We start from the raw sequence: 14,267 nt of genomic DNA, 5'->3' as shown, positions 1-14,267 counted from the left end.
GGGTAATATCGGGACACTGAAAGGGGCATCATGGGGATATTCTGACACTTAAAGGGACATTATCGGAAATATGGAGATTCTAAAAGAGGCAACATGGGTAGTTCTGTATCATTTTGGAAAGAACTTGGGTGAACTAAAACAGCACCTGATTTCAATATCAATTCTCAGTCTTGCATACTGTTTGTTAAAATGGTGTCAATGTACAATATTATATACTTCATATTCAAGTAAAATAGTAACACATTTACTTTTAAATCTTGAATTTTTAAAGTTTCTCATAGAAATGCGAACTATTTGCTTGGAGCTCCGATATATATAAGTACATATCTGTATACCTACAGTACTCTATATACATTGTACATACACACGTATAGAGCTTATCTGATTTCACTGGTGATTGACAGCTCAATGTGATGGGTCGGTTCACAGGTGTGACGGGTCAAGGGAGATAATCTCAGGTGTGTCGTGAGTCAGTTCCTCATTCAGTTGAAACAAAAGACCTGTTTGTCAGGTACATAAGACAATGGCCCTGGCCTACTCATCAGTTCCTCACCGCTGTAGAATGCTCATTTGTTTTGGTCACCTATTGAATAGCGGGACAGATCCCATTTATCATAGGCATATTTCTTATTGACGTTTTTTAATTTATAATTGTTTGTACATATATGTTGTATGGGTGCTTGAACAGAAAGATATTTTATGACAGAGTTTTTTATTTGGATTTTACATGGTGATATGATAGTTTTTTTCAGACAAAAAAGGATGATTTCTCTTAATGTATATAATTCATGGATAATAGTTCAAATTCTGTATGTGGTTTCATTGTGACTTTTGAAAACTGATTTTTAAGTTAGATATTAATTTATTTTAAAATTTGGAATTTTAAAATTTGGAATTTCAATAACTATTTTGTTTAATTAAATATCCTGCGATTCAAAGAATTTGGATTTAGCCACTTCGGGTCAGTTTCCAGGTTATTTTTCTGCTAATGATATTTTGTTGGCCCTCGTTTATTTTTCAGTTTCTGAGGTTTAGAGTTTCAACCTTGTGATATTTTGTTGGCCCTCGTTTATTTTTCAGTTTATGAGGTTAGTTTCTGCTCACAATATTTTGTTGGCCTTCGTTTATTTTCAGTTTTTGAGGTTAGTTTCAGCCTTGTGATATTTTGTTGGCCTTCGTTTATTTTTCAGTTTCTGAGGTTAGTTTCTGCTCACAATATTTTGTTCACCCTCGTTTATTTTCAGTTTTTGAGGTTGCAGGTTTCAGCCTTGTGATATTTTGTTGGCCCTTGTTTATTTTTCAGTTTCTGAGGTTAGTTTCAGCCTTGTGATATTTTGTTGGCCCTCGTTTATTTTTCAGTTTCTGAGGTTTAGAGTTTCAACCTTGTGATATTGTGTTGGCCCTCGTTTATTTTTCAGTTTCTGAGGTTAGTTTCTGCTCACAATATTTTGTTGGCCCTCATTTATTTTCAGTTTTTGAGGTTAGTTTCAGCCTTGTGATATTTTGTTGGCCCTCGTTTAAATTCAGTTTTGGAGGTTAGTTTCAGCTTTGTGATATTTTGTTGGCCCTCGTTTATTTTTCAGTTTATGAGGTGATTTTCTGCCTTATGATATTATGTTGGCCCTCATTTATTTTCAGTTTACAAAATTAGTTTTGCCTCATATTATGTTGGCCCTCAGTTTTCAGTTTTTGATGATTATAGTAATCAGCACAGTTCTCCCATTTTTGGACTGCATTTGTATTTATGGTGCAAAATCATAGTTCAGTGAGTACAAAAAAACAATATAAAGGATTTCTTGTGTATGGTGGCATCTTGTGTAATTAACCCTTTCACCACTAGACCATAATGGAATCATCCAGATGAATCTATGGTACAGTCTACTAAAGTTACCTAGGGGTGAAAGGGTTAAGGACAGAATTGTTACTAAGTGGGACTCCATACTTTGGTCAAAGGACGTCAAAGAAGTCTTTTGTCTATTTTTAGATTCCAGCTGACTACAAAATGTACACTATCAATGTGACAACTTGTTTACATTCCAGCTGACGTTTCTGATAGACTGGAAGACTTCCAGCCGATACCCAGCTCTCATCCTGTTCTTCATCAATGGCTGCTTCTTCTTCTGCACGATCGGCTGGATGGCTCAGTTTTCTGGGGATGCAAGGACGGACATCGTGTGTAAGGCTGACGGAACCACACGCCACGGGGAGCCCAAGCTGGGGTATGTAATGGTCCAAGGGTCTTAAGTTCGTAAGATAAAACTCCCTATTTGATTGGCTGCCAGATGACTTTGAATAGGCCCTGCAACAGTGTGGAGGGAGCATCAAGTGTTTGCTTTTTGTGTTTACCTCCATTACTCAAAAAAACTCAACATTCTTCAAAATTCATTTGTGGATCGAGGTGTAACCGTAGAAATTCTCTTGTGCAGAATTTTTTGCGTCAGGAATGTTTAAAAATATATATTTATTCTTTATATCTGTAACATATATGTAATCTTTAAATAGATATTTGCTTGTGGATATTTTCACACTCATTTACTTAAAAAAAAATGCAGGTTTTCCCACTATTACAAAAATCTTGTCGAATATACTATAGCAATATTTTAAATGTAGGTCGTTGTGACCTATACTTTGTGCTTTACTGTCTATGGTTAGAATCTGTGTATCTTAATTTCTTTGGTTAAAGTTGATATTTCACTCCGTATTTCATTCCAAGTGACTAGGGAATATTTGTGGTTTACAAATACTTTATACTGGGAATTTAGCTTAGTTTAACTTTCGTCTTTTTTGCTGTCAATTATGTGGGAAAATTTATCATCGCATCGAATAGAAGTTACCAAGTAAACATTTACAGTAATTAAGTGTGAATGTCGAAATTAAGGTTCAGTGAATGTAGATTTTTACCTACAAAGAGTGACAGTTTTCTGGTGTGCATTATTTTCTTGTTATACAGATTAGATTCCCTGTTTGATTGTCAAATGATTTATTTGTGCAGGTCTGGAGAGACAGCCTCCTGTACATTTGTGTTCATCCTGGTCTACTACTTCATGATGGCGGCCTCTGTCTGGTTTGTCATGCTGGCCTACGCGTGGCATCTCACCTTTAAGGCCCTGGGAACACCTCGCGACGACCTCACTAGTAAGACGGCCTACTTCCACATCGCCAGCTGGTGTGTTCCTCTGGTATTAACCATCATATGTCTGGCTGTATCTGAGGTAAGTAATGGTCAGCTACAGGTCATCTACAAATTCACTCTACTACTCACTCGAGTTAGATTTTAGGGTTGTTTCGGGTTTCCATATCTCACATCTAGATCTCTGTATTTTGAGAATGGTGGGAGATTTTAGGTTTTACTGGTTTTGAAAAAGCCTGTAAATGGCCCTAAAAAAGCCTGTAAATGACTCTAAAAAAGCCTATAAATGGCCCTAAAAAAGCCTGTAAATGGCCTTAAAAAAGCCTGTAAATGGCCCTAAAAGAGCCTTGAACTCCAAAGTAAAGTTTGTGAACAAACCCTGGACACAAGGTGTCTGTTAGCTTATTGTGTGATGTAGGATCCTTTTCCCGTCTTCCCTAATCCAGAAAAAATGACCATATAACCACATAGGATAAAATTTTGTTTATTGTCAGCTATCAACTGCGTTTTAAAACACAAAGATTGTCACCCAAATCTAGCCACAGCATTTGTGGAAGAACTGGTGTTACCAAAATGTCTGATGGAAAACTTTAATATCTAAACATCATTAATTCATTTCTGACCGTCTGACTACATACCATATATAAACTGAACACGTTATCAACTTTACAGCTTTATATGTGACCAAAGTGTAAGTTTGTTGTTAACCTTGAAAGCCATCTTACTTAGATCAATATGCAATTGCTAATCAGAACATGGTCTGTGGTACATAGCTATAATTTCGATAGATTGGGACATTTTGTGACCTTTATTTTACAGATTGACGGTGATTCTGTGACTGGGATATGTTTTGTGGGGTACTGTGAGTTTGACATTTTGTGTCCTTTATTTTACAGATTGACGGCGATGCTGTGACTGGGATATGTTTTGTGGGGTACCGAGAGGGTGACATTTTGTGACCTTTATTTTACAGATTGACGGTGATTCTGTGTCTGGGATATGTTTTGTGGGGTACCGAGAGTGTGACATTTTGTGACCTTTATTTAACAGATTGACAGCGATTCTGTGACTGGGATATGTTTTGTGGGGTACTGTGAGTTTGACATTTTGTGACCTTTATTTTACAGATTGACGGTGATTCTGTGACTGGGATATGTTTTGTGGGGTACCGAGAGTGTGACATTTTGTGATTTTTATTTTACAGATTGATGGCGAATCTGTCACTGGGATATGTTTTGTGGGGTACCGAGAGTGTGACATTTTGTGACCTTTATTTAACAGATTGACGGTGATTCTGTGACAGGGATATGTTTTGTGGGGTACCGAGAGTGTGACATTTTGTGACCTTTATTTTACAGATTGATGGTGATTCTGTAACTGGGATATGTTTTGTGGGGTACCGAGAGTGTGACATTTTGTGACCTTTATTTTACAGATTGACAGCGATTCTGTGACTAGGATATATTTTGTGGGGTACCGAGAGTGTGACATTTTGTGACTTTAATTTTACAGATTGACGGCGATTCTGTGACTGGCATATGTTTTGTGGGGTACCGAGAGTGTGACATTCTGTGACCTTTATTTTACAGATTGACGGCGATTCCGTGACTGGGATATGTTTTGTGGGGCACCGAGAGTGTGACATTTTGTGACCTTTATTTTACAGATTGACAGCGATTCTGTGACTAGGATATGTTTTGTGGGGTACCGAGAGTGTGACATTTTGTGACCTTTATTTTACAGATTGACGGTGGTTCTGTGACTAGGATATGTTTTGTGGGGTACTGAGAGTGTGACATTTTGTGACCTTTTTTTTACAGATTGACGGTGATTCTGTGACTGGGATATGTTTTGTGGGGTACCGAGAGTACGCCTACAGGCTCGGTTTTGTGGTTATACCACTTGTGGTCTGTCTTTGCGCCGGATTGGTGAACCTCCTACGGGGTAAGTGGGTAGATTTTAAAGTTCTTCTACTGTGGCAGAATGAGAACCTATAATATTGCGTTGATTAACTAATTTTATTGTCGCAGTGTGTATCAAAAATTAAAGATTGATATTGTTAAGATTACTAGTTGATGTTTCACCTTTTTTAATTTTAAAAAGGTGAGAATATATCTTATGCTTGCCTTTCATGATAACTGAAGCTAGAACTGGTACACTGTAAGCCTCAGGCAAAATACACCCCTTGCCAATGAAAAAAATATATATATCAGAAAAGGAGTATAACTGGCATAAAGATGTGGATTTAAAAAAACACCATTGCATAACTTTTTCCAGTACAAATCATGTGTACTAAATCTCATAAATATCAATCAAGAAGGCAAGTACATGTAGTACTTAGGGCAGAATGTTTAAACAGATATAAATATAAGAGATATACATGTAACTCCTACTAAGAATCAAAATACAATCAAATATATTTCATTGTAATGTACAGTCTTTTCAGTTCGATTATAAGTTTTATTTTTCGGTATTTTTATAAAAAAAAAAGGACCTGGATTATGCTATGAAACAGCGAGAAATTTGACTCATAAAAGTTTGATTAATGTGGGATAAAAAAATCAGGCTTTGCTATAAGTTTGTCACACCGAGAAATTTGAATCTTCAAAGTTTGACTGTAGAACATAAATCACAATCACAAAACTGATAGAAGACAGTGTATGATATTGTATTTTGTGTCTATTGGTAGGACTTCGCACACTTGTCAAGCTAAGGAAGGACACGCCAGACTTTATCAGTGACAGGGCCACGTCAAAGATAAGGGAGACAATCATCAGACTCGGTAAGCTGCCCACATAGTCGAGATTTAACCTGTTTTATCAGTCTTAGTGATTGTAATTTAGACCGATTGTAACGTTACATATTGAACCATGAAACACCTTTTCAGCTTAATTTGCACTTATTTCTGTCAGATGGAATTTCTACATATTATTAGGAAAAAAATGTTTTCTATTTTATTTTATTTTTACTTTCATTTTAGGTATATTATACTTCGCCTTTCTTTATGTTTTGTTTTTCTGCCTTCGTTTTAGGTACATTTACTTTCTTGGCTTTTGCGTTTGTGTTGATCTCATTCTCTATACACATCTACTCCTTTGCCAGTGAACAGGAATGGGAGGACAGCTTTAAGGACTATTACTTGTAAGAAATTAACTCATTTGAAATCATTTCTGTCTTGATGTACAAAGATTTAAGCTGCTACTTTGAATTTATTTTTACAAATGTCTCCAGAACGTAGCTCAAGTTCAATAAAGGGCTACAAGAACATGGCCTCAAGTTCTTGTTTCTCTTACAGGGATTTCTAAGATTATTTCTGTGAAAATATTGGATAGTCACAACTTTCCCTCACCGCACATGATAAAACAAATATTACTGTGAATATATGTATCATCATTACGAATGTAAAACATTTTTACATCAATGGGTTAAAAAAGTAAATAACCATATGAACTTGTACAGACTGAGAGAAATCAACAAAAGTTATTTTCATAACTTTCAATTAATGACGAAACTTGTGTTTTCATCAGCTGCCTTGCCAACGCGACCGTGACTAAAACGGTGGACAGCTCCTACTCGCGTACCTGTACCATGGCAGCCAGGCCAAGTATCGTGGCTGTCGAGTTCCACGTCCTGGCATTCTTTGGCGCAGGAATTGCGATGAGTAGTTGGTCATGGACGAAAGCTTCCCTACTATCCTGGGAACGTTTTTTACGGAAGTAAGAAATGATAATGTGTGAAAATTTAATATGTTGTTACAGTAAATTATTCTTGTTTTAGTTTAAGATTCATTCAGGGAATGTGATTTGAATAAAAGAGCTCAAAANAAACACAAAATATAATATGCCACAGAATAAAATTAGGAAAAGAAATGTTTGTAAATTTTATTTGGTTGCTAAAATGTGTTGGTTTTTTCCTTAGGAGTTTGAACTCCTGTAAAAGCTAGCAGGATTAGTATTAGTTTCTCACTTTTAAAAAAAAAGGTCAATGAATAAAGCAGATCTGGAAAAGAATTTGACGAGAGGTAATGCGCTAGAGACACTTTCCTGAAATGGTGACTTTGACTGTTTACTGATGAAAAGTAATTCCTTTTACCCTCAGAGTTTTCAAAAAGCCTTCAAACAAGCCGGTGAAGATGAAGAAACACAAGATGATTGCGAAAGCCTTTGAACGCCGAAAGGACATGAATAATGGACGCATGTCAATCAGCTTCGGTAGCACACATGATGACCCTTTAGGTAAAATATTAGTTTCAGAGATCTGAGATACAAAAGTTTAATAGATCAATGAGATTTAACTCATTAAGTACTGTTAGCAATTCAAGTGATTGGTAACAAAATAAACACAAAAATCCAAAATGAAAATTCTAGGGGGTTGAACTTTGGACTTATTCAATACCAGTTCTACACTTAACCATTGTTGCTATCCAGAAATTGTAAAATGCACAGCATCAAAATGAGATGTGAATACCTCGATAATGAAAGAAGGGATTCAAAGTCAGAAAATCTGTGTTTTAAAGGAGATAGAAGGGAGGGTACTCCAAGTATAAAAAAGGCTTTGAAGTGGAACTCTTCTTGACAATTATAACTTGCACAGTGGCACCCTTTACCTTAAGCTGTTGAATTGCCATTATCAATGGCTCTTATCCTTGCTGATGTGATAAAAAAGATTTTGTGATATCAAAATCAGGTTTTTTTTAAGATTTAGCTGTGATTAAGAAAATGTGTTCAATTTAATACTGTTGTGTAGAATCTAAATAAACTTTAACCTTCAACCTTGATCTTAAACCCTAAACCTTCTTTGTGTGTTGTTTTCCAGGAATGAAGTTTGATTTGAACAGTGTTAGTTCTCACGAGATGTCATCAAACTTTGCTAATGCAATGCCCAAACTTGTGCGTAGACGCGGAGGGATGATAATACCCACCGCTGGCACACTTCGACGTTACTCTGACTCAGGTATATTTTGATTCCTTATAGACTTCTGGTGATGCTGGTATATGTTCTATTGACCTGATAGAATAATAATAACCTTGGTCTAAGTCAGTGGTTAATAAAGTTATATCAAAGTTTAAACTGAATGGAAAATCCTTATGTAATATGAGAAAATGTATAGCACAGCAAAAAATGCATACTTCATCAAAAAAGATTTGATTAAAAAAATCAAAAACATGATAACAATAATGGTCAAAATGACAAAAAAAATATTACTTCAAAATATATTTTATAAGAAATTTCTATAATTTTCTGAAATCAACTTCAATGTTTAATGATTACTTTCATAGATATTGGGTCCATGGCATCAAAGATGGCATCTCGTCGTCAGTCTCTAGACTCACAGCTCAGCGAAGCTCAGGGTCAGTTCCACCAGAGTGATCAAAGTGAAGATATGAAAGGAGGGAAGAAAAAACGAAGGAAGAAGAGGAGGAAGAAGAACAAAAAGAGGAATAGGATTCAGCCTGTTCTTGGTCCAATATCAACCAAGCACACTGGGACATTTAGTCACCGTCGTGGAAAGAAAGGTCGTCGAAACAGTGATTCATCAGCCATAAGCAAGGCCTCGGCTCACGGAATTGATTTTGCTTTGGAACGAAATAGCATGGAAGCAGTATCATTGAATTCATATTCACATAATAACAGCCTGGAGGCAGTGACGTTACCCGCCCCACCGAAAACTCTGTCAACAAACTATGCCATATTCACTGCTAGTACTTATATGAATGAAGTCAATCAAGAGGAGAACGGTAAAAGGAATGGTAGACAGAACGGTAACACGGGATCGCAACGAAGTAGGGCAAGGGAGGTAACTTTAGAGATGGCAGAAGCTCACATATATCAACAGCAACAGGCCAATGGAGGATTGGGAAATTCAAATCGTGCAGGTCGTCAAGACAGCTTCTCTGGATCAAGACAAAACGTGAGATCCAATCAAGGCAGACAAGGGTCTGCGGGGAAAACAGTCAGTCGTATCGAGCCAGGACTTCGACAGCCCAATGGATCAGCTTCAAGTCGTTCTAGCAGGGGAAGAGTTAGTTCCGGAAGGTCCGATAGATCTGGTCTCAGTTCGGCTCGATCAGATCTTTCAGGTCCAAGGTCAGAACGATCTGGTCTTGGATCAGCTAGGTCAGATCGGTCTGGTCTTGGATCGGCTAGGTCAGATCGGTCAGGTGTCGGGTCAGCTAGATCTGGCCTAAGTTCAGCAAGATCAGACCGCTCCGGTCTTATGGGGCCAGCAATGAGACTGACTAATGGTTCCGCCTCTAGTAGATCTGGCCAATCAAGGCAGAGTTCTGCAAGGTCAAATAGGTCACAAAATAGTCAGATCCCTGTGTCTGCACCAACATTACCAGGCATAGCTGTAGTCGAAGTGGAGGACGAGGATCTTGTGTCGGTGACTTCATTAGACTGATGTCAGCATAAACAATTACTTCTATCCATTGTTTGAAGACTAATGTCACCCTAAATAATCTTGTGTACCCAGTGGTTAATACAATTATGTCTCATAGATAACAAAACTGAAAAGACTATAATTTTACCTGTTCATGAAATGTAATTTTGCTTAACAAGACATCTCGTAAGGAAAGTATGTAAAATGAATTTCAAAAAAAATTAAATGTCTTCCATTTTATTTCCCATAGTAGATTCTTGGGGATCTACATTTAAAGGAAGTGGATCTGTCATGGTTGTAAAGGGTAAAAAAAATATTTTTACCCACTTTTGTACACTTGATATTTAAAAATACATTGTAATTTTACCTGCTCAGGTAAAGCAATTGTTTTAGAAGATATCTAAAAAGAAGCATTTCAGAAAAAATAAGCATTATTTTGTCTTCCATTTTATTTCCCACAGTAGATTCTTGGAAAATCTACATTTAAAGGTAGTAAAACTCTCTTGGTTGTAAAGGGTAAAATTTAAAAAGCGATATTTTCACACAACAGTGTACATTACGTATTTTTGGAGAAATGGAGCAGGCAAAGGATTTGTAACTATCGGAACCTTGGTTCCTGTTGCTATAGTGATGGTAGTGTTACAAATGTATATGTTCTGGTTGTCTTACACCCTTACAAGATTTTGATTTGTTGCTATATGTATGTTTACATGTGGAGAAGAATCTCAAATACGATATCCTAGATACTCATTGTCAAGGTTGAAACCTGATTTTCAAGGTCAGACCTATAATATTTTACTGTTTTTATCCTTCAATAAGCCCAGGGGGCCAACACATAATCTCTTACTCAAAGGAGGGGGCAGGCTTGATACAGGACAACACATAATCTCTTACTTAAAGACGAGGGAATTAATACAGGACATTAGTTGGAATTTCTACTGAGCTACAATAGATATTGGTGGGCTTATTACCAGGCATGGGCTTATTGCTGGATAAATATGGATGAGTATTATCACTTGATACATTTACATTATCAAATTAGATAACATGTTTAGGTACATTTTAATAATGTACGTTAGATTGATGTTAATTATAGTTTTAGTTACTAATTGTTCATGGAAGTTTTCATTTTGAAAAAGATACTGTGGATTATTAATTTTTGTGGGGGATTTATTTTTGTTGATTTTGTTTGTGGGTATGTATTCTACATCAACAAATTGTTATACACAAAATGTTGAATATGTGTTCTGAACAACAATTTATGAAGATATTGGTATACCAGTATTAAAAACCTTGGCCAAAGTCAAATTCTTGGGTCAAAAATAATTACATTGTCAAAACCATGAAACTTGAGCCCCATACAAATATATAAATTCACAGTATATTTATCATGTTGTGACTGGTTCACATGTAAACTACAGTATTCCGTTCAAATTAGTTTGTTCTAGTTGTTACCTAAACTCATAAATTGTCGGAGAAACTGATCTGTCAATCCAGGCATTTATATACACTAAAACCTTGTTATACTGCCAACATTTTCCCAGCAATTAAATTTAAGCATTATATAGAGGTTTGGCAAAAACCTGAGAGAGCATATTGAGGAATTTGTGAGGTAAAAAATTCAAAAAGATTGACTTTGAAATATATTTGAAGCAGACAAGTTGGCAAATTAACAAGGGGCATTATATCAAGGTTTTACTGTAAGGCTTATCAATGCAAATTTGTTCATAATATGTGAACGTGAATGCAGTGTATGACAGCATTTTATGAAAAATAATTATTTGAGAAGACAACGATATTTTTATCTTAGATGCATCATTGTCGAAAGACATACTTTTAAAACCATATCTTTGTTGTATGTATTGTTGAACTGCAATGAACAGTGATTTATTTTTGGGCAGGGGGAGGATGGAGGGGGGATTTGTTTAAATTCTATGCAATTTGACAGTTCATGAATAAATTAATAACATGTCCATCGTCAATACTTTTTACATGAGTAGTATTTTGTATCAATTGTTTTACCTTAATGTCTATGCAAGTGCTTTTACCTGTAATGTTGTACTTAAATTGAAGAATATTTCCACCATAGTAGGTAAATGTATAATTCTGATATTATGTGAATTTTCATATGCATTAAATATCAGACATTTTATTTAGAAATTTACCTCTTATTTTAATATGTACAGTAATAACTATCATATATTTTGTAATTTTCATTAAAAAAAATGATTTCATTTATGAAAATATGAGGCAGCCATTGTAAGGAAATGTGATAAAATGCTGAAAAGGTTGTTTTTAATTACATTTTTAAAAATTACGTTTATATATGCAGAACTCTCCACACACTTTTTTTGTAGTAATGTGTTTTGGGGGTTTTAACTCATTCATTCCTGAAGATGCAAATGAACTCTCCCAATGCAAAGATTGGAATAGTCCATTATAACATTTCAGGGGTGCATGAGTTAAGGTACCAGACGTGTATTTCCATAGTGTTTTTAGTTCACTCACCTAGATCTGTATCATAATCAAACGCTTTATCATTTTCAAAATATAGTAAGATTTTATGCCAGGATGTTTATTTTTACTGTTAGTATCAGCAGAAACAAAATAGGAGAAATGGCCGTTCAGATTTGTTCCCTTTCAACAATAAATAGGAAACTTGCTTACCAACATTCCTGATAAACATAGAACCAATCATTTCATCACTTATGTCAACATATTTAACTCATTCACCCCTGAAGACACATTTGAACTATTCCAAAAAAAAGGTTGGAATGGTTCATTATGAAATTTCAGGTGCGAATGAGCTTATTGGTAATCATAAAAATCCCTTTATTCTTGTACCCTGACAATCCGATAAATTTCCCCTTTTTTTCCATAATTTTACAATTTTGATGAAGAGATTCTCAGAAGTTTTAAATAATGAAGAACCGTCCATAGGTTACTACCATAACTGATTTTACTCAAATCTGTCGTTTTGTGTCCTGATATTCTGTGGCTGTTTCATTTCAAGGGGATGTTAAAAAACACTAGATGCACATTTTAATTAAACTTATCGACAATAGCTGTCGGAATGATCAAATTGTTTGTCAGAAATTTAACTCTTGGCATTTTCTTTTGTTGAATAGGTAGCTTACAATGGTATTTTTTTGTGTTTTCCCCTCAAGATTTAAGTGAAATTCTGCAATTTGTAACAGAAAAATTGTAGTTTTAAACACTTAAAGGATCTTAATAATTTTGTCAAGCCATAGGATTTATTTGTTTGTAGACAAGAAAAGATACTTATGTCTGAAGTGTGGTCATACTTTCTTTGATTATTGTTGTCTGTGACACAATGATACCTTAACCTTTCACCACTGTAGACCATAATGGACTTATCCATATTAATGCATGGTAGAGTCTACTAAAGTTACATAGGGGTGAAATGGTTAACATCTAAATTCCTCTCACTCGTCACTAACCATGCTATACTGAAAGTATGTGGGACATAGTCACATGACTGGCATGTCTATTTTTAGAAAGTGTTTGTTTTGGAACTAATTCAAACAGCAACCATTTCCTCATGAGTAATTTGAAAGGTATACAGGGCCGTTTCCGTTTAACGGTTCAACTGGTCGGACCACAGTTGTTGGTTTATTAAATAATGTCGGACCTAGTAATCTGATGCTGCTTTCAGGCGAGGCCTGCACAAACATTTGGAGGTCCGCCAGTATTCATACCCGAAAATTTAAAGTGGACGCACCGGTTCCGCATAAACGAACATGTCCGTGGCCTAAGATATTGATGATGATGATGAACACTTTTAAAGGGAGATCACTCTGATACATATCACCAGCAGTCCTTATATTCGTAAGGTAGGATATATTCTTGGGTGGCTAGTGATATGCCGAATTTAAATGTCCGTCCACCATGTGTCTTTTATTTCGGATCATCTTGTATATAAAAAAACATTTAATGACATCATTCACATCATTCATTATGGAGTAAAAACTGAAAGTGAATATCCTCGAAAAAAAATTACAATGGGAATAAATGGATGAGAAATAGTTTTGACGAGTGTGTTATTATCAAATAAGGAAAAATAATTTTAGTTTGAAGTTGATTTATTCAAATTGAAAAAATTCACAGTAATATTATTTAATGAATGAAAGAGAAATAGATTGTTTATTCTCTATAGATGAACTTGTATTACTGTTCTAGTAGTGACAGTTTACAATGATGAACTTATTTACCGGTCTGTCATGGCTCAACTCTAAGAATATAGTGTATCTAGTTGTTAATGCTATTTTACATATTTTCTGAATTTCTGAATTAAAATTATTGAATTCTTTTTTCAAAATTTGATATGTAAACTATATTTTATGACTTGTGATATTTTAAGAGATTTTCTAAAAACCAGTAATTTTTGAACAGGTGCATTTAAATGTTGTGAATTTCACTAAGTGCTAATGTATGGTTGTGTATNTTCACTTAGTTTACATGCTGATTTCCACATCACATCTAAACAATAAAATAAAGCTACCAGTATCTATGATATAACTCAGGTGACCGCTAAGGCCCTTGGGCCTCTTGTTTAATTTGATCTTGTCTTCCTTAGCAATGGAGTGCTTTACTCCAGCCCCAGAATATCTGTGAAATTGGAATATTTGTGCATGTTTTATAGTTCATTTTGTTCCAGAATATTTTATTATATAGATCTTAAATACAAAGGAATTGGGCACCAGGCAAAGCTTATGCAAGTCCTCTCCGTAATAC

At 35.3% G+C, this 14,267-nt stretch overlaps 1 protein-coding gene across 1 annotated transcript in view; it reads left to right on the top strand.

Moving 5' to 3' along the window:
- The window catches only part of LOC110465760 (smoothened homolog), a 29,446-nt gene extending 15,476 nt beyond the window's left edge, over positions 1–13,970 (top strand). Inside the window, exons 4-12 of the mRNA XM_021521828.1 lie at positions 2,041–2,219; positions 2,993–3,212; positions 4,951–5,074; positions 5,820–5,912; positions 6,163–6,271; positions 6,658–6,846; positions 7,229–7,365; positions 7,946–8,083; positions 8,410–13,970. Coding sequence (XP_021377503.1) covers positions 2,041–2,219; positions 2,993–3,212; positions 4,951–5,074; positions 5,820–5,912; positions 6,163–6,271; positions 6,658–6,846; positions 7,229–7,365; positions 7,946–8,083; positions 8,410–9,533 — 2,313 coding nt within the window. The 3' untranslated portion in view covers positions 9,534–13,970. The remainder of the gene's footprint in view (positions 1–2,040; positions 2,220–2,992; positions 3,213–4,950; positions 5,075–5,819; positions 5,913–6,162; positions 6,272–6,657; positions 6,847–7,228; positions 7,366–7,945; positions 8,084–8,409) is intronic.
- The last annotated feature ends 297 nt before the right edge of the window (positions 13,971–14,267 follow it).

The sequence above is a fragment of the Mizuhopecten yessoensis genome, unplaced genomic scaffold (assembly GCF_002113885.1).
Source record: "Mizuhopecten yessoensis strain PY_sf001 unplaced genomic scaffold, ASM211388v2 scaffold11101, whole genome shotgun sequence".
NCBI classification, from domain to species: Eukaryota; Metazoa; Mollusca; class Bivalvia; order Pectinida; family Pectinidae; genus Mizuhopecten; species Mizuhopecten yessoensis.
The sequence above is the reverse complement of the archived record's forward strand: the minus strand, read 5'-3'. Positions and strand labels throughout refer to the sequence as shown.